The sequence below is a fragment of the Dromiciops gliroides genome, chromosome 4 (genome assembly GCF_019393635.1).
Source record: "Dromiciops gliroides isolate mDroGli1 chromosome 4, mDroGli1.pri, whole genome shotgun sequence".
NCBI classification, from domain to species: domain Eukaryota; kingdom Metazoa; phylum Chordata; class Mammalia; order Microbiotheria; family Microbiotheriidae; genus Dromiciops; species Dromiciops gliroides.
In genome coordinates, this window is record NC_057864.1 from 154,527,451 (window position 1) to 154,547,256 (window position 19,806).

General features: G+C 33.9%; 1 protein-coding gene across 1 annotated transcript; it reads left to right on the plus strand.

Moving 5' to 3' along the window:
- Positions 1–8,218: 8,218 nt before the first annotated feature.
- Positions 8,219–8,566, plus strand: LOC122726293 (60S acidic ribosomal protein P1-like). Its single transcript, XM_043963942.1, has one exon. It carries the CDS (start codon positions 8,219–8,221, stop codon positions 8,564–8,566), a length of 348 nt encoding a protein of 115 aa, XP_043819877.1.
- Positions 8,567–19,806: the final 11,240 nt, after the last annotated feature.

Consider the following 19,806-nt stretch of genomic DNA (forward strand, 5'->3'; position numbering starts at 1 on the left):
TAAGGAAATAAACAATTAATAATCTTAACTGTGAATGTGAATGGAATGAACTCTCCCATAAAACTGAAGCAAATAGCAGAGTAGATTAAAAATCAGAATCCTACAATATGTTGTTTACAAGAAACACATTTGAAGCAGAGAGATACACACAGAGTAAAAGTAAAAGGTTGGAGCAAAATATACTATGCTTCAGCTGATGTCAAAAAAGCAGGGGTAGCTATTCTTATCTCAGACAAAGCAAAAGCAAAAATAGATCTAATTAAAAGAGATAAGGAAGGAAATTACATCTTGCTAAAAGGTACTATAGATAATGAAGTTATATCAATACTAAACATGTATGCACCAAGTGTTATAGCATCCACATTCTTAGGGGAGAAGTTAAATGTGTTACAAGAGGAAATAGACAGCAAAACTATACTAGTGGGGGGTCTGAACCTTCCCCTCTCAGAATGAGATAAATCTAACCACAAAATAAATGAGAAAGAAGTTAAAGAGGTGACTAGAATATTAGAAAAGTTAAATATGATAGATATCTGGAGAAAACTGAATGGGGATAGAAAGAAATATACCTTTTTCTCAGCAGTACATGGCACATACTCAAAAATTGTCTTAGGGCAAAAAAACCTCATAGTCAAGTGTAGAAAGGCAGAAATAGTAAATGCTTCCTTCTCAGATCATGACACAATAAAAATTACAGATAATAAAGGGCCATGGAAAGGTTGACTGAAAATTAATTGGAAATTAAACAATCTCATCCTAAAGAATGAGTGGGTCAAAGAACAAATCATAGAAACAATCAATAACTTCATCCAATAGAATGACAATAATGAGACAACATACCAAAACCTATGGGATGCAACCAAAGCAGTGTTTAGGGGAAATTTTATATCTCTAAATTCTTAGATGAATAAAAAAGAGAAAGAGGAGATCAACGAATTGGGCATGCAACTAAAAAAGCTAGAAAAAGAACAAATTAAAACCCCCAACTAAATACTAAATTAGAAATCCTGAAAATCAAAGGAGATATTAAAAAAATTGAAAGCAAGAAAACAATAGAACTAATCAATAAAACTAAGAGCTGATATTATGAAAAAACCAGTAAAACAGATAAGCCTTTGGTTAATTTGATTAAAAAAAGAAAGAAAAAAATCAAATTACCAGTATCAAAAATGAAAGGGGTGATTTCACCACCAATGAAATCAAAATTAAAGCAATGATCAGGAGCTATTTTGCCCAACTGTATGCCAATAAATTTGACAATCTAAATGTAATGGATGAATATTTACAAATATAAAAATTGCCCAGCTTAACTGAAGAGGAAATAAAATCCTTAAATAGGCTAATTTTAGAAAAAGAAATTGAACAATTCATCAATGAACTCCTTAAGAAAAAATTTCCAGGGCCAGATGGGTTTACAAGTAAATTCTATCAAACGTTTGAAGAACAATTAATTCCAATACTATACAAACTATTTGGAAAAATATGTGAAGGAGGAGTGCTACCAAATTCCTTTTATGACACAAATATTGTGTTGATACCTAAACCAGGCAGAGCCAAAACAGAGAAAGTAAATTATAGACCCATTTCCCTAATGAATATTGATGCAAAAATATTAGCAAGGAGATTACAGCAACTGATCACCAGGATAATACGCTATGACTAGGTGGGATTTATACCAGGAATGCAAGGCTGGTTCAACATTAGAAAAACTATTAATATAACCAACCACATCAATAACAAAACTAAGCAAAATCATATGATTATTTCAATAGATGCAGGGAAAGCTTTTGACAAAATACAACACTAATTCCTATTAAAAACACTAGAGAGCATAGGAAAAGGTTGAACTTTCCTTAAAATATTAAGCAGTATCTACCTAAAACCATCAACAAACATTATATGTAATGGGGCTAACTTTAGAGGCATTCCCAATAAGATCAGAGGTGAAACAGAGATGTCCATTATTACCTCTATTTAATATTGTATTTGAAATGTTAGCTTTAGAAATCAGAGAAGAAAAAAGAATTAAAGGAATTAGAATAGGCAAGGAGGAAACAAAACTAATAACTCTTTGCAGATGATATGATGGAATACTTACAGAATCCTAAAGAATCAAGTAAAAAACCTGCTCAAAACAACAACTTTAGCAAAGTTGGAGGATATAAAATAAAACCACATAAATCATCAGCATTTCTATACATGACCAACAAAGCTCAGCAGCAAGAGATAGAAAGAGAAATTCCATTTAAAGCAATGGTAGATAATATAAAATACTTGGGGGTCTACCTGCCAAGACATTCCCAGGAACTCTATGAACACAATTACAAAACAGTTTTCACACAAATAAAATCAGACCTATGTAATTGGAAAAATATCAATTGCTCATGGTTTGGCCAAACTAATATAATAAAAATGACAATTCTACCTAAATTAATTTACCTATTCAGTGCCATACCAATCAGACTTCCAAAAATTATTTTATAGATTTAGAATAAATAATAACAAAATTAATCTGGAAAAACAAAAAGTCAAAAATATCAAGGGAACTAATAAAAAAAATGCACAGGAATGTGGGCTAGCTGTACCAAATTTGAAGCTATACTGTAAAGTGGCAGTCATCAAAACTCTTTGGTACTGGCTAAGAAACAGAGTGGTGGATCAATAGAATAGGTTAGGCACAGGAGACACAGTAGTAAATGACTATAGTAATGTACTGTTTGACAAACCCAAGACTCCAGCTTCTGGTATAGGAACTCAGTATTTGACAAAAACTGCTGGGAAAACTGGAAGACAGTATTGTAGAAACTAGGCGTAGACCAACATCTTACACCTTATAGCAAAATGTCAAAATGGGTACAAGATTTGGACATAAAGGGTGATACCATAGATAAATTAGGAGAGGTACCTCTCAGATCTATGGAGAGGAAAACAATTTATGTCCAAACAAGAGATAGAGAATATGCAAGATGGTAGACTTTGATTATATTAAATTAAAAAGTTTTTGTGCAAACAGAAGCAATGCATCCAAAATTAGAAGGGAGGCAGAAAACTGGGAAACAATTTTTACAGCCAACATTTCTGACAAAGGCCTCACTTCTAAAATATATAAGGAACTAAATCAAATTTATAAGAATCCAAATTATTTCTCAATTGAGAAATGGTCAAGGGATATGAACAGGCAGTTTTATGATGAAGTCAAAGCCATCTATTGCCATATGAAAAAATGCTCTAAATCACTATTGATCAGAGAAATTCAAATTAAAACAACTCTGAGATACCACCTCATACCTATCAGATTGGCTAATATGACAAAAAAGGAAAATAATAAATGATGGAGAAGCTGTGGAAAAATTGGAACACTAATGCCTTGTTGGTGGAGCTGTGAACTGATCCAACCATTCTGGAGAACAATTTGGAACTATGCCCAAAGGGCTATGGGACTGTTCATACACTTTGACCCAGTGGTACCACTGCTAGGTCTGTATCCCAAAGAGACCATAAAAAAGGGAAAAGGACCCCCATGTACAAAAATATTTATAGCAGTTCTCGTTGTGGTGGCAAAGAATTGGAAATCAAAGGAATGACCATCAATTGGGGAATGGCTAAACAAGTTGTGTTATATGAATGTAATGGAATACTATTGTGCTGTAAGAAATGATGAGCAGGAGGAGCTCAGAGAAACCTGGAAGGACATACATGAACTGATGTTGACTGAGAGGAGCAGAACCAGGAGAACATTATACACAGTAACAGCATTGTGTGATGAAAAATGGGGATGGACTTGGCTCTTCTCAGCAGTGCAATGATCCAAAACACTTTCAAAGAACTCATGATAGAAAATGTTCTCAATATCCAGAAAAAAAGAACTGTGAATTGTGAATGCAGATTGAACCATACTGTTTCTACTTTTGAACTATTTTTTTCCTTCTTTTTTGAGTTTTTCCCTTGTGCTCTGATTCTTCTTTCACAAGATGACTAATGTAGAAATATATTTAATGTTATTGTACTTATACAACCTATATCAGATTGCTTACCATCTTGGGGAGGAGGTAGGGAAGGAAGGGTGGGAGAAAAAAGAATTTGGAACTAAAAATCCTGTGAAAACAAATGTTGAAAACTATCCTTATATGTAATTGGAAAATAATAAAATACTTAAATTTTTTTCCTCATAGTTATTGCTTAGGAACTTTTTGATTTTTTTGTCTTATTTTTTGAAACTAGCAGCCAGAGCAATCTTTTTCTCTTGAAGGCACTCATGGTTCCTTGTTTGTCCCCCTATTTTGTACTCACTGTATTTTATTTTGTATGATGTCATTTGTGTATCCTGATAGACTGATTTATCATTCAAGAGGAAATAACTTGCCTTATTTAACTATATACCTTAGTCCCCATTCACTTCTTACCATAAATGTTATGATGGATCTGAGATCTCATCAACATGGATAATCTATTCACAGGTGCAGACTCCTACACACACATGCTTCTTCATCTTGTGCTATTTTTTGTCTATGTTCTTTCATATATCTTCAAGATTTTTCCTGTGTTATGGAAATGTTTCTCTAGTTCTGTTACTCTCCCCCACCCCAGAATTTCTTTCCTTCTTTATTTTAAACATTCATTTAAAATAATATTTTTTGATTTCCAAATTCTCTCCTCTCTTTCTTCTCTCCTCCCCTTGAAAAGGCAAACAATGTGATGCCCATTATACATGTGAAGTCCTGCAAAATATATTTTCACATTAGCCATGTTTCAAAAAAAGCAAGAAAAACAAAGTGAAAAAGTATAAAGTATTCAGGCTGCACTCAGAGTTCATCAGTTCTCTCTGGAGGTGGATAGCATTTTTTTTTTAAATCATGAGTCCTTTGGAATCATCTTGGATCATCGTATCGATCAGAGTACCTAAGTCTATCACAGTTGATCATCATTAGAATGTTACTGTTATTGTGTATAATGTACTGGTTCTGTTCACTTCATTTTATATCAGTTCATATAAATCTCAGGTTTTTCTGAAATCATCCCCTTCATTAGTTCTAATAGCACAATAGGTTTGTTTTTGCCATGTAGACTCCTATATAGTTTGTATTGTCTGCATGTATTTTAAGTGGAAATTCTCTATCCTCTCCTGCTGGGTTTTCTTGGTAATATGTAGAAATGCTAGTGATTTCTATGGCTTTATTTTATAACTTGCAACTCTTAAAACTTTTAATTGTTTCAACTAGTTTTGTTAGTTGATTCTCTAGGGGTCTCTAAGTATACCATCATATCATTTGTGAAAAGTGATAGTTTTGTTTCCTCATTACCTATTCTTATTCCTTCAATGTATTTTTCTTGTCTTCTTGCTGTAGTTAGCATTTCTAATATAGTATTGAATAGTAGTGGTCAAATTGGAATCTTTCCTATACTCTTGATTTTATTGAGAAGGCTTCTACTTTAACCTCATTATAGATAGTACTTGCTGTAGCTTTTAGATAATACTACTTATCATAAAAACTTCTACTTAATCCTTTGCTTTTTAGTGTTTTTTAAAATAGGAATGGGTGTTAAATTTTGTTAAAGAGCTTTTTATGCATCTATTAATATAATCATTATTTTTGTTGATTTTATTATTGATATGGTCAATTATACCTATAGTTTTCCTAATATTAAACCAGCCTTGCATTCGTAATATCAATCCCATCTGGTCAGAGTATAAAATCTTTGTGATATATTGCTGTTGTTTCCTTGCCAATATTTTATTTAAAAATTTTACATCAATATTCATTAGGGAAATTGTCCTATAGTTTTCTTTCTTTGTTTTTGATCTCTCTGGTTTATGTACCAGCACCATATTTGTATTGGGGAAAGAATTTGGTAAGACTCCTATTTAACCAATTTTTTCAAATAGTTTATATAGTATAGGAATTAATTGTTTTAAAATGTTTGGTAGAATTCACCTATAAATCAATTTGTTCCTGGGAAATTTTTCTTAGAGAGCTCATTTATGGCTTGTTCAATTTCTTTTTCTAATATAAGATTGTTTAAATATTTATTTCCTCTTCTGTTAGTCTGATAAATGTATATTTTCATAAATATTCCTCTATTTCACTTAGATTGTCTGTTTTGTTGGCATGTAAGTAAGCAAAATAATTCCAAATAATTGCTTTATCTTACTTTCATTAGTGCTGCATTCACCCTTTTCATTTTTGATACTAGTAATTTTGTTTTCTTTTTTTAAAACAAATTAACCAACAGATTTTATTTTATTGTTTTTCCCCCATAAAGTCAATTTCCAGTTTTTGCTTTGAAATTTATTATTCTCCCATTTGATTTTCAGGATTTCTATTTTTGTATGTAACTGAGGATTTTCAATTTGTTCTTTTCCTAGTTCTTTAGTTGCCTCACCAAGTCATTGATCTGTTCTTTTCCTCTTTTATTGATATAAGTATTTAAAGATATAAAATTTTCCCAACGAACTCTTTTGACTTCATTCCACAAATTTTGGTATGTTGTCTCATTGTTGTTAGTATCTTTAATGAAATTATTGTTTCTATGATTTGTTCTTTGATCCACTCATTCATTAGGATTAGATCATTTAGTTTCCAATTAATTTTTTCTTTTCTTTTCTTTTTTGTGGGACAATGAGGTTTAAGTGACTTGCCCAGGGTCACACAGCTAGTAAGTATCAAGTGTCTGAGGCCGGATTTGAATTCAGGTCCTCCTGAATCCAGGACCAGTGCATAATCCACTGTGACACCTAGCTGCCCACTCCAAATAATTTTTAATCTATGCTTCAAAGGTCTGCTTTTCTGCATCTGTTTGCAGTTTTTATGCCCCATACATGGTCATTTTTTTGTGAAGGTGCCCCGTACATCTGAGAAAATTTTTTTCTTTTGCCATTAGATTTTCTGCAAAGGTCTATCATATTCAAATTTTAAAATAATCTTAATCTTCTTAACTTCTTTATTATTTATTTTATTGTTAAATTTATCTTTTTCTGAGAGAAATAAGTTGAGGACTCTCAGTACAGATTTATCATCTAGTTCTTCCTGTAACTCATTTACCTTTTCCCTTAAGAATTTAGATACTAAACCATTTGGTGCATGTATGTTTAATATTAAAATTACTTCATTGTCTATGGTACCTTTTAGCAAAATGCATTTTCCCTGATTATCTCTTTTAATTAGGTCTATTTTTACTTTTGCTTCATCAAAAATGATGATGGCTGCCCTGACTTCTTTACTTCAGTGGAAGCATAACAGATTCTGCTTGTGCCTTGTATTTTAACTCTGTGAATATCTGTTTCAACTATGTCTCTTGTATACAATATATTATTGGATTTTGTTTCTAATCCATTCTGCTACCCACTTCTGGTTTATTGGTGAGTTCCATTCAAGTCGACAATTATGTTTGCTAACTGCATTTCCCTGTATCCTATTTTCTTCTATTTATCTGTTGTTGTTGTTGTTCTTCTTCTTCTTTCTCTCCCTCTTCAAAAGTCTGTTTTGCTTCTGACCATTGGCTCCCTTAATCTGCTGTGCCTCTTATCACTCCCTCTTTGCTTATCCCTTTTCCCTCCAACTTCCTTATTGGGTAAGATAGATTTCTACACCCGACTCTGTGTGTGTGTGTGTGTGTGTGTGTGTGTGTGTGTGTGTGTTCTCTCTTTGATCTAGTTCAGATGAGAGTAAAGTTCAAACATTGTCTACCACCCTCCATTCTACCCCCCTACTATAAGAACTCTTCTTTGCACATCTCTTCTGTGAGATAATTTTCCCCATTCTTCCTTTCCCTTCCCTTTCTTCCAGTACATCTTTCTTTCTCATCCTTTCATTTTTTAAAAGATCATCCCAACATAATATCCACACCATCTCTCTTTGTAGATTCCTACTAACTGCTGCAGTAATGATAAAGTTATTAGCAGTTACATGTATCATCTTTGCATAAAATAATGTAAAGAGTTTAAACTTATTAAGTTCTTATGATATATCTTTCATGTTTTACATTGTGCTTCTCTTGAATCTTGGGTTTGAAAAACAAATTTTCTATTCAGCTCTGATTTTTTCATCAGGAATATTTGAAAATCCTCTATTTCATTAAATTTCCAAGTTCAGATTTCTCTTCAGTTGTCTGGAAGGTGCTCGGTTCTTCTTCAGAAGCTAAGGCCACATTGGGGTGAACCCTCACTTCAGCCAGCGGCTAGCACCACTACAAACAAGTCTCTCCTCATCCATCTCCCGAAATGGCCGTCTCTGAGCTTGCTTGCATCTACTCTGCTCTCATCCTTCACGATGATGAGGTTCCGGTCACGGAGGATAAAATTAATGCCCTTATTAAAGCAGCAGGTGTAAATGTTGAACCATTCTGGCCTGGATTATTTGCAAAGGCCCTGAACAATGTAAACATTGCAAGTCTCATCTGCACTGTAGGAGTTGGTGGACCTGCCCCAGCAGCTGGTGGTGCTGCCCCTACTGGAGGTGCTGCTCCTACTAGCACAGCTGCCCCAGCTGAGGAGAAGAAGAAAGAGGAAGCAAAAAAAGAAGAGTCCGAGGAGTCTGATGATGACATGGGCTTTGGTCTGTTTGACTAAATATATTTTTTGAAACATCAAATAAAAAGCTTAACTAAAAAAAAAATTCCAAGTTCCCTCCTGAAGGATTATATTCAGTTTTGCTGGGTGGTTTATTCTTGGTTATAGTTCTAGCTATTTTTTGCCTTCCCGAATATAATATTCAGAGCTCTTTACCCCTTTAATTGGTAGATGCTCAATCTTGAATGATCCTGATTGTGGCTACATGGTATTTGGACCTTTTCTTTCTGACTTCTTTCAATATTTTCTCCTGGACCTGGAAATTATAAGATTTGGCTACATTATTCCTGAGAGTTTTTGTTTTGGGATCTTTTGAGGAGATGAATGGTGGATTCTTTTGATTTCTATTTTGCTCTCTGATTCTAAGATATCAGAGCAGTTTTCTTTGATATTTTCCTGAAAAATGTTGTCCAGGCTTTCTAAAAAAAATGTGGTTTTCAGGTAGTCTAATAATTCTTAATATTCTTTTTTTTTTTTTGGCAGGGCAATGAGGGTTAAGTGACTTGCCCAGGGTCACACAGCTGGTAAGTGTCAAGTGTCTGAGGCTGGATTTGAACTCAGGTCCTCCTGAATCCAGGGCCAGTACTTTATCCACTGCACCACCTAGTTGCCCCCAGGTAGTCTGATAATTTTTAATTTGTTTCTCTTTGATTTATTTTCTAGGTGAGCTTTCTTTAATCCAACAAAATATTCACATTTCCTTATCTTCTTTCTTTGACTTTCTTTTATTGTTTCTTCATGACTCATGGAGTCATTAGCTTCCATTTGCCCAATTTCCAATTTTAAGGAGTTCTTTTTTTCAGTGAGATTTTGTACCTCTTTTGCTATCTGGGGAATTTTGTTTTTTAAAATGTTTTCTTCTTTGTTGTTTTTAATGCCTCTTTTTACCAAGCTGTCAATTCTTTTTGGTTAATTATCTTTCATGGTTCTCATTTCTTTTCCCAATTTTCCCTCTACCATTCTTATTAAAAATATTTTTTTGCTCTTTAGCTTTTCCAAGCATTCTTGCTGGGTTTGTGAACAATCTGCATTTTTATTTGAGGCTTTGCTTGAAACTACTTTCACATTGTGGTTTTCTTCTGAGTTTGTGTCTTGATTTTCCCTGTCACCACATTGGATTTTTATCATCAAGTTCTTTTTTTGTTGTTATTCATTTTTTTCTAACCTATTTCTTGACTTTGAACTTTATGTTAGAATTGGGCTCTGCCCAACTCTAAATGTGGGGGTGAAGTTCACTGTCTTTAATTTGAAAGGTTTGTTGTTGCTTGTTTGTTTGTTTTTTTGCACTGCTGTTTTCATAGCTAGTTCTGGGGGTCTAAATGTTTTCTGTACTTATTCCTCTGCTTTCTGGCCTTTATCTAGGAAGGGCCCTCATTCTCATCAATCAGAAATTATTAGTGCTCCTCTCCACCATTTTCACAATAATATTAAGATGTTACATACCTATTAAAATACTCCTTCCTTTTTCAACTACATACCTGTGTGAGGACAGATTTTCTTCACATACTTCAAAACAACATATCATAACAAATTTAATCTGGAAGCTGATAGGAGAATCTAGCTGTCCCTTAATAGGTCAGACATTAAAGAGATTTGTGAAAAAAATGAAATGGTGCCATTCTCATTTTTTTTGAAAATAGATTTATTTTTTCATAAAAATGTAATTATGTTAACACATGTTTATTGTTGAATGGGTGGATAATTATTTTAAAATTTAAATTTCTAATGCACATCTAATGCATAACATTTTTGGATATTTACCAATATCTCTTGGTAAATTGATAGGACTAATATAAACAAAAGGTCTTTGGGATCTTTAATAATTTTTAAGAATGCAAAGGGATTTATGTAATGGAGTTTTAGCAAAAAGAGCAAAATGTTTAAGACCTGCTGCCTTCTACTCTGGTTTTCTGAGCCTGAGGCAACTTGTCTTGAAGCTTTGATAAGCCTCAAGGAAGCTACAAAATATTTTTGGAAGAGAGGTACAAGGAGTGAGTTCTCTGCTATTATGTCTGCCTTTGAAGAAAAGCCCTTTTCCTACTTACATAGGCATATAACAACAATGGCCAAATATTGGTCTTGAAGAGATGGGCTTTGAGGGTAAGGAGGGATTTGGGGAAATTGAATGAGAGACATAATTACAAAATCCCCAAATTTTATATTTGGAAAGGACTCAGTAGCTATCTAATCCACTTGATAACTCATTCTCCACTATAACATACCTGGTGGGGCAGCTAGATGGCACAGTGGTTAAAGCACCGGCCCTGGAGTCAGGAGTACCTGAGTTCAAATCTGGCCTCAGACACTTAACACTTACTAGCTGTGTGACCCTGGGCAAATCACTTAACCCCCATTGCCTCGCAAAAAAAAAAAAACCCACAAAAAAACAAATAACATACCTGGCAAGTGGTCACTGAGCCTCTGCTGGAAGACCTTTACTGAAGGGAAGCTCAGTAATATTGGTTTTACTTTTTGACAGTTCTAATTGTAGGGAAGTTTTTCCTGCCATTAAATCTATTTTTTTTACTGCTTATAACCATTACTTCTACTTCTTCCATGTGAGATTTAAAATTGGATATTAGATCATAAATCTCCCCTCTTTAACCTTTCCCTTAATTTATCTTCCAGGCTAGTAAATGGAAGAAGCTTCTCGTTTTCTAGTTAGAGCTTTTATTATGTGGTAGTTACCAGGTGATGTTGATTAGAGGGATAGGAAAGTAGAAACACAAAACAAATAGTCTTAAGTCTAAGCTTAGTCTATATTCCGTATAAAACTCACCAAAAGCCCAAGGCCACCTTTGGGGAGAGAGAGAGACCAAGTCAAGCGAGTGCTGCTAACTGCAAGCCGGGCCGAGTCGAACTCCAGTCAGCAACTGTCTGTGCAGTGCAGCCAGGGGACCAGCAGAGTAGGAAAGAGCTCCCACTTCCGTTCTCTCCTTGCCTTTTAAGCTCACACCCCGGAAGTGGAGTTCTTAGCAGGCGGACTGGCGTGCGTAGCTCATGCCGTTGGTCTCCTCCCTGAAAGGGTGGTCCTTAAAAAAAACCTGGCGTCTCTCCATTATCGCTAACCGACTGTTAAAACTTTTTACCACATCCATTTAGGCCCAGAAAAACAGGTGTAATTCCTTGTCCAAATGCCATCTCTTCAAACACTTGAATACAGCTATCATCCTGCCCTCCCCTCCCCCACATCCCCCAGAGACTCTTTTTCTCCAAGATGAATATCCTCAGTACCTTCATTAAATCCTTAAACAACATGGATTCAAAGTCCTTTACTATTTTCTTTATTCTTTTCTACATGCTCTTCAGCTTATTCACATCTTTCCTAAACTATGTTGCTCAGAACAAAAAGATCCAAATATCACCTGACCAAGGCTAAGGCCAACAATATGATTGATTCCTTATTTCTGGAAGCCACAATTCACTTCAATGAATCAATAAACATTTATGAAGTACCTACTATGTTCCAGGCACTGTGTTAAGTAAGCACTGAGGATACAAAGAGACAAAAGGCAGTCCCTGCCATCAAGAAGCTTACAAGAGAGCTGAGGTTGCATAAACTTTTAGACTGTTATTTCACATTGATTAGATCTTGAGATTGTGGTACACTCAATTCCCAGATCTCTTGTAGAGCAAAAGTGCAGCTTGACCATATTTTCCCCATTTTGTTCTTATGTATTTGATTTTTTAAACCTAAATATAAGACTGTATATTTATCACTATTGCTTTACATGTAGTTAAGTTGAACAGTAGATAAAGTGCTAGACCTGGAATCAGGAAAACTTGAGTTAAAATCCAACTTCAGCCATTGAATTAAAATCCAACTTCACCTGTGTGACTCTAGGCAAGTCATTCTACCTTAGTCTGCCTCAGTTTCCTTATCTGTAAAATGGAGATAATAATAACACCTACTTCACAGGGTTGTTGTGAGGATCAAATGAGATAGTATCTGTTAAGCTCTTTGCAAATATTAAAGTGCTATATAAATGATAGGTAATATTATTAGTAAAAAGTGACAGAGTTGGCATTTGAAACCAGGCCTTCTGAATTTATAACCTGCATTTTTTTCATTGTTCTACACTGTAGAAGCCTTGATGGCTCTTTTGATCACCACTTTGTTTTTTAGATAATTACTAATGTTATAGAATCTCACCCATTCTCCACAGTTCATAAAAGACCCCTGGAAGTTCTTCAACATCACATCTTCCAATTCTTTCATTACTAAGGATATAGCTGATCAGACCAGTGGCTTGTATTTGTAAAGGGCAACAAGATGTTCTCTTACTTTTACCCTACTTGGCACTAGCTATTGTTTCCCTATTATCTTTTTTAATCTTTTTTGCTCAAAGATAATTTGCTTTGGTAAAACCATAATTCAGAAGGAAAATTGGAGCTAAACACCCTAATCTTACTTTTTCACTCACTATGGGCATACCACTCGCCCCATGCAGCTGTCCTATCATTTCTTTAATTCTGTTCTTACTTTCAGAATAACAAAAACAACAGAACCACCCCTTTTTGATATCCTAAATTGTCCTTGCTAGTCTAGGCTCATTCTATGCTTTAATACTTCTGATCTAATTCTTATGGTATCATGACACACCTTTGTATTCATCCTTTAGTATATCCTCTTTCTTGCAATGCTTTTTTTTTGGTGAGGCAATTGGGATTAAGTGACATGCCCAGGGTCATGCACCTAGTAAGTATCAAGTGTCTGAGGCTGGATTTGAACTCAGGTCCTCCTGACTCCAGGGCCAGTGCTCTATCCACTGTGCCATCTAGCTGCCCCTTCTATGTCTTCTTGAAATTTAATTTGGTTTATGAGTACCTTTCTATCCAGATTTGTCTCTTTTAATAATCCCTTCATTTTTTTTTATCATCATCTATATTTTTTCTCATTATTGAGAGATTCCTATCCCTCCTGGACTAACTTCTCTATAAACTAGCTAATGGGATCTCAAGTATTCTTTCTTAAATATCTTTGAAAATTACTTTCCCAAACTCTACGATGCAAACCACAAATCTCAAATGTTCATTCTTGTCTTATAATCTCTAAACAAACCTTATTCATTACACATCCTTTGTGAATTTTTGTAAAGCTATCTGATGTTATAGTTTCTATTGTTGGTCCTTTACTTAGATTTTGCATTCTGTTCTCCCTTACATTGTAACTATTCTCTAAATGTGTCTAGCTTGCTGAATATATGTTAACAACCCCTTCTTTCTCCTTCTTTTCAGCTTAAAAGCAGTTTTGATCAGCTTAGCAAGACTAGAATAAAGACTTCTTATTCCACTTCCTGTCCCAGTTGAGGTTCTACATCTAGTACAATGGATCACTCAGAGTCAGAGGGATCAAATAAATTCTACCTTTAATAAAAATATGTTCAAATAATACCCTCAGGTAAAAGTAGCTCCAAAGTCATTAAAATCACTTCACAGGAAGATAAAAGGAGGGAAAAACCACTAGCAAGGTGGTTAAAACCAGAATATGGGAAGTTTCTGGGTCTCAAGAGCTCACCAACAGAATCGCAAAGGTAGCTTTATATCTTTCTTTCCCAGAGGTCCCACATATGGATTCTGAATGCATCAATTTGGGGAAAAACTAATCCAAAGTACCCTATAACTTCTTCAATCCAAGCAATTCTAGCTGGTGGTATGGAAGTTTGAGGAGTTAACAAAAGCCTCAGTAGTTCCACGTGTCTGGCCCATGACATTCTCCTATCTAGATAATAGGGTTTCATTTGTGTATTTTAATCTACTTTCCAAAAATTCAAATCCCATGTTAAGACAGCTCCATATCCCTTTCCTTATATATATTCTCTCTCTCTCTCTCTCTCTCTCTCTCTCTCTCTCTCTCTCTCTCTCTCTCTCTCTCTCTCTCCAAAGAGATTACCTTCTGCCTTCTGTCCTGTGCTGTCTTTTAGAGAATTTAGTTCATAGGATTCTCCATTTTCTTCCTTTTGAAACATCAAAATCTGTTTTCCAAAATTCTAGGATATGTGTTAGATGTTTCCTGGCTTTTTTCTTCTATAAAAACTGTAGTAAAGTATGGTTACTTCTCTCCAAGATTCTGGTCATTTACACCCTAGCAAATAGCTCCTCCCTGTTGATGAAAATCCAATATAGATAGAATTTCCCCCTGTTGGATCCTCTACATTTTGAATGATGATATAATTACTAAGACTAGTCAAGAAGTTATTAGCGGCTTTTTATTTGTCTGATAACCCTAGCAGATGTCTGAGTAATTCAACTCTTCCATAACTTGTATATTCTGCATCTGTGCCAGCTTGAGATTTGTCTTCTGAGCCCCTTATTTATATCTTCTTTTTGTCCAGATGGTCTGTAACAAACTCTTATAACAATAACATTTTTATCTATCCTTTCATTAATTTTAAGTAAAAAGAATATTTTGAACTTTATAAACATCAAAGGAAATTAATATTTCCATATACATAGTTGAACAGAAAAAGAGTGGTACATGAAACTATAGATTTCTTTCATATGTAGCTTTCTTTTGAAGTACTGTATTTAACAAATTTAACCTGTAACTTTCAAAGAAGTCCTGCTTGTCTCTGTTTTCTTTATATTCTCTTCTCTGCATTTTAAAGAATGTAAACATTTTAAAGGATGTTTTGATTTTTTTCAATTACATGTAAAAGCAAATTTTAATATTAAGTTTTTAAATAATTTTTGAGTTCCAAATTTCCTCCCTTTTCCTTCTTCTTTCCCTTCCCCAAGAAGGCAAGCACATTGATAAAGATTATATCTGTGCAGTCATGAAAAATATATTTCCATATTGCTCATGTTACAAAAGCAAAAAACAAAAGTAAAATTTTTTTTTAAAATATGCTTTTGGGGTGGCTAGGTGGTGCAGTGGATAGAGCACCAGTCCTGGAGTCAGGAGTAACTGAGTTCAAATCCGGCCTCAGACACTTAACACTTACTAGCTGTGTGACCCTGAGCAAGTCCCTTAACCCCAATTGCCTCACTTAAAAAAAAAGAAAAAAATATGCTTTGATCTGCATGTAGACTCCATCAGTTCTTTTTTCTGGAATTGTCTCCTATTATTATATAGTTGAGAATAGCTATATAATTTACACTGATCATTGTATAATATTGCTGTTACTATGTACAATGTTCTGATTCTGCTCACTTCACTTTGCATCAGTTCACATAAGTTTTCTCAGGTTTTTCTGAAAGAATCTTGGTTGTCATTTTTTATAGCATGATAGTACTCCATCACAATCATATACCACAGTTTTGTTACACTTTTTAAAAGAGATCCCTCTTTCAATCCTCTTTTTTCCTTTCCTTTCCTTTCCTTTCCTTTCCTTTCCTTTCCTTTCCTTTCCTTTCCTTTCCTTTCCTTTCCTTTCCTTTCCTTTCCTTTCCTTTCCTTTCCTTTCCTTTCCTTTCCTTTCCTTTCCTTTCCTTTCCTTTCCTTTCCTTTCCTTTCCTTTCCTTTCCTTTCCTTTCCTTTTGCTTTCCTCTTTTCTTTCTATATTTATTACCCTCTTGGTTCCCCTTCCCCTCCCATTGCAAAAAAAAGGTCTTTGTAACAAATATGCATAGCAAAACAAGTTACCACAGTGGCTGTCTGAAAAGGAATGTCTTATTTTTCATCTTGAGTCTATCACTTCTCTAACCAGAGTCCAAGTAATATGTTTCATTATTGCTGCTCTTGAATTATGGTTGGCCATTGAAATGATCAGAATTCTTAAATCTTTCAAAATATTTTTTCTTAATAATATTGTTTTTATTGTATATATTATTCTCTTAGTTTTGCTTATTTACTCTGCATCAGTTCATCCAGATCTTCACAGGTTTTTCTGAAATTAATGCTTTTATGATTTATTATGGAATATTATTTTATCTTATTCACAATTTGTAAATTGTTTAACCATTTCCATGTGTAATTTGTAAAATTCAGTCTTATTCATAATTTATAATTTGCTTAACTATTTCCTAATAGATACAACAAATAGATATAATAGAAATATTTTTGTACATATGAGTCTCATTTCTCTTTCTTTGCTCTCTTTCGGGTATAGACCTAATAGTTGCATCATGGGCTAAAGAGTATGCACAGTTTAATGATTTTTTTTGCGTGTGTGCATGGTTCCAAAATGTTCTTCAGAATAGCTCTACCATTTCATAGCTCCACCAAAAGTATATTAATGTACCTTTTTTTAATAGCCCCCCAACATTTGTGATTATACTTTTTGTCAACTTTGACAACTTGAGGGATGAGAGGGAACCTCAGAGTTGCTTTAATTTGCATTTCTCTAATTATTAACTATTTTGAGCATTTCTATATGAGTATTGACAGCCAGGATATATTTCTTTGAAAACCATATGTTCATATCCATTGAACATATTTGGGAATAGCTTCTAGTCTTATACATTTGAATTAATTCCTTATATATCTTGAATATGTGAAACTTATAAGAGAACCTTGCTGCAAAATTCCCCCTCCCCCAGTTAACTATTTGCCTTTCATTTTTACCAACCTATATTTGTTTGTCCAAAGCCTTTTAAATTTTTTGCAAGTCAAAGTTGTCCATTTTATCCTATATGATTTTTATCACTTGTTTATTCACAATTTTTATAAATAGATCCAAAATATAATTTCTTCTTTGCTCTTCTAATTTATGATGTGAACTTTTATATCCATCCATTTTAAGTTTATCTTAGTATGTGGTGTAAAATATTGGCCTAAACCTATTTCTTTCAGACTGCTATACAGCTTTCCTATGAATTTTTGCCAGATAATGTCCTTTTCCCAGTCACTGGGAGGTACTTGAGTTTATCAAATACTGTCACTATATTTGTTTGCTTCCATGTGTTGTGCACCTAATATGTTCCATTTATTGACCTCTTTCAAAAAGAAAAACCTGGTTCAAAATCAACTCTTTATTTCTCTAAAGTATATTTACTGAAGAAATACATAACAAGAACCAAAATACGTATCTTGTATATGATTTGGTAGATCCCCAAGTATTTTATACACATAGTAATTATTTTGAATGGAATTTTTCTTTTCATCTATTTCTACTTGTACTTGTTGGTAATATACAGAAATGGTTCTATCCTATAATTTTTTTTTGTGAGGCAATTGGGGTTAAGTAACTTGCCTAGGGTCACACAGCTAGTAAGTATCAAGTGTTTGAGGCTGGATTTGAATGCAGGTCCTCCTGACTCCAGGGCCGGTGCTTTATCCACTGTGCCACCTAGCTGCCCCTCTATCCTATAATTTTGCTAAATTTATTGATTAAATTTTAGTTGACCCTTTGGGGTTCTTTAGATAGACTATCATACTATCTGTGAAAGTGATTTTTGGATTCATCTTTACTTATATTTATTCTCTCAACTTCCAACTTCTTTTTCTTGTCTTTTAAAATTTTTTTTGCTAGAGTTTGAGATTCTATTTATTTATTTAGAGCTTGAGATTTTAGCACTATGTTAAATAATAGTAGTGATAAAGGTTGGAAAGGCTTTTAACTTTTCCTTAGTATATATAATGTTTGCTCTGAGTTTTAAATAAATACTACTTACCATGTTAAAGAAAAGTCCATTTGTTCCTGTCTTTTGTAGTGTTTTTTTAAGCACTGATAGGTGTTGCATTTGTCAGTTTTTTAGCATCTATTGATAAAATCACATTTTAAAAAATGTTTGCAATGAATATTGTCTATTATATTTATAATTTTCCTTATATTAGAAAGTCCTTACATTCTTGATTTAAATTTAATCTGGTTATAGTAAATAATGTTACTGTACTGTAACCTTTTTGCTAATATTTTATATAGTATTTTTGCAGCAGTGTTCATCAGGTATATTGATCTAATTTTCATTCTCTGATCCCCCCTGCCACATGGCTCAGATATCAAGACCATATTTGTATCATAGAAAGAAATTGGAGGGGTCCCTTCTTTTCTTAGTTTCACAAATAGTTTATGTAATGCCAGAATTAAATTTCTTTAGATGTTTGATTTAATTCACTTGTAAATCTCTCTGGCTCTTTCATTTACCTTTACCCAAGTGTTCTCCAGAAGCTGCTTCCTGGAGATACTCACATAAGTATACTTTTAAAATATTCAATGCTGCCCTACCTTTTGCTTTTTATCTTCTCAGTAGTGCATACACATCCAAAGCCAGGTTGAGCTCCAAGCAACAACTCTGAGTTCAAATTTGTCCTTGTTTTCAAAAGTTTATGGTGCTGACTCATTTCTAGTTTTCATCTCCTTAGTATTTCTTAGCAAGTTGACTGCTATTTCCCCCCCTTCATTTTCACTACTCTCTGGGACTAAGCTTGGAAGTGGAGATAGTCTGGTGTGGTAGAACATGAAATGGTTCTGTAGTCAAAGGCCTTGGGTTTAAATCCTACAAATGATCAGTACCTTTATGATTTGGTGGAAGTTATTTGACCTCCCTCAACTTTAATTTCCCAGTTTGTAAAATGGCTTGGTAGTGGTGGTAGTGAACTAATTGGCCATTGGGGTCTTTTCTATCTCTAAATCTATTGTTCAATGATAGCAGTTTTCTTCCTCTCTTCCTTTTTCTTTCTCTTTCTTTTCTATGTGACATTTTCCACCTTCCAATCTCTAGACACAGACCTGGATTTCCCTTTGTGTTTTTAAAGGATTTCCCATTTTTCTTTCCACCTAAAATCCCATCTATTGTTTATATATTTAAAAGAAAACTCCATTCTTCATGATAACCTAGAGGGTGGGGAGGTGTTCTACAAATCCCTCTATGTCTTCTAGGAAAGAAACCAGATTGTACTTTGAGAATAGATAATTGACACTTGTGCATATAAATATTGCAAAATTCTGCATTTTTCATAGTTATTGAAAGTAAGGGAAATCTCTTTATCTCTGTCTTTCTCATTTCCACATACCCACTCCAAGAAGCTTTTCTGTTACTCTTCTCCACTTATCAGGATATTCTTAGTTTATTAGGACTTTAACATTTTGTTAATACCCTAATAAACTTTGAATAATTTATTATGACATATTTTTGTGATTTTTAAAAATTGTTTTTCTGGGATTTCATCAAAATCTGTCTGTCTGTCTGTCTATCTATCTATCTATCTATCTATCTATCTATCTATCTATCTATCTATCTATCCATCCAAGAATCCGTCCTTCTATCCATCTATATTTCTGACATGGGTTTAGCATGTCAGAAGAAGTTTCTCCTTTAAGAAGAAAAACCAAAGGTGATCAGATAACAGGACAGAC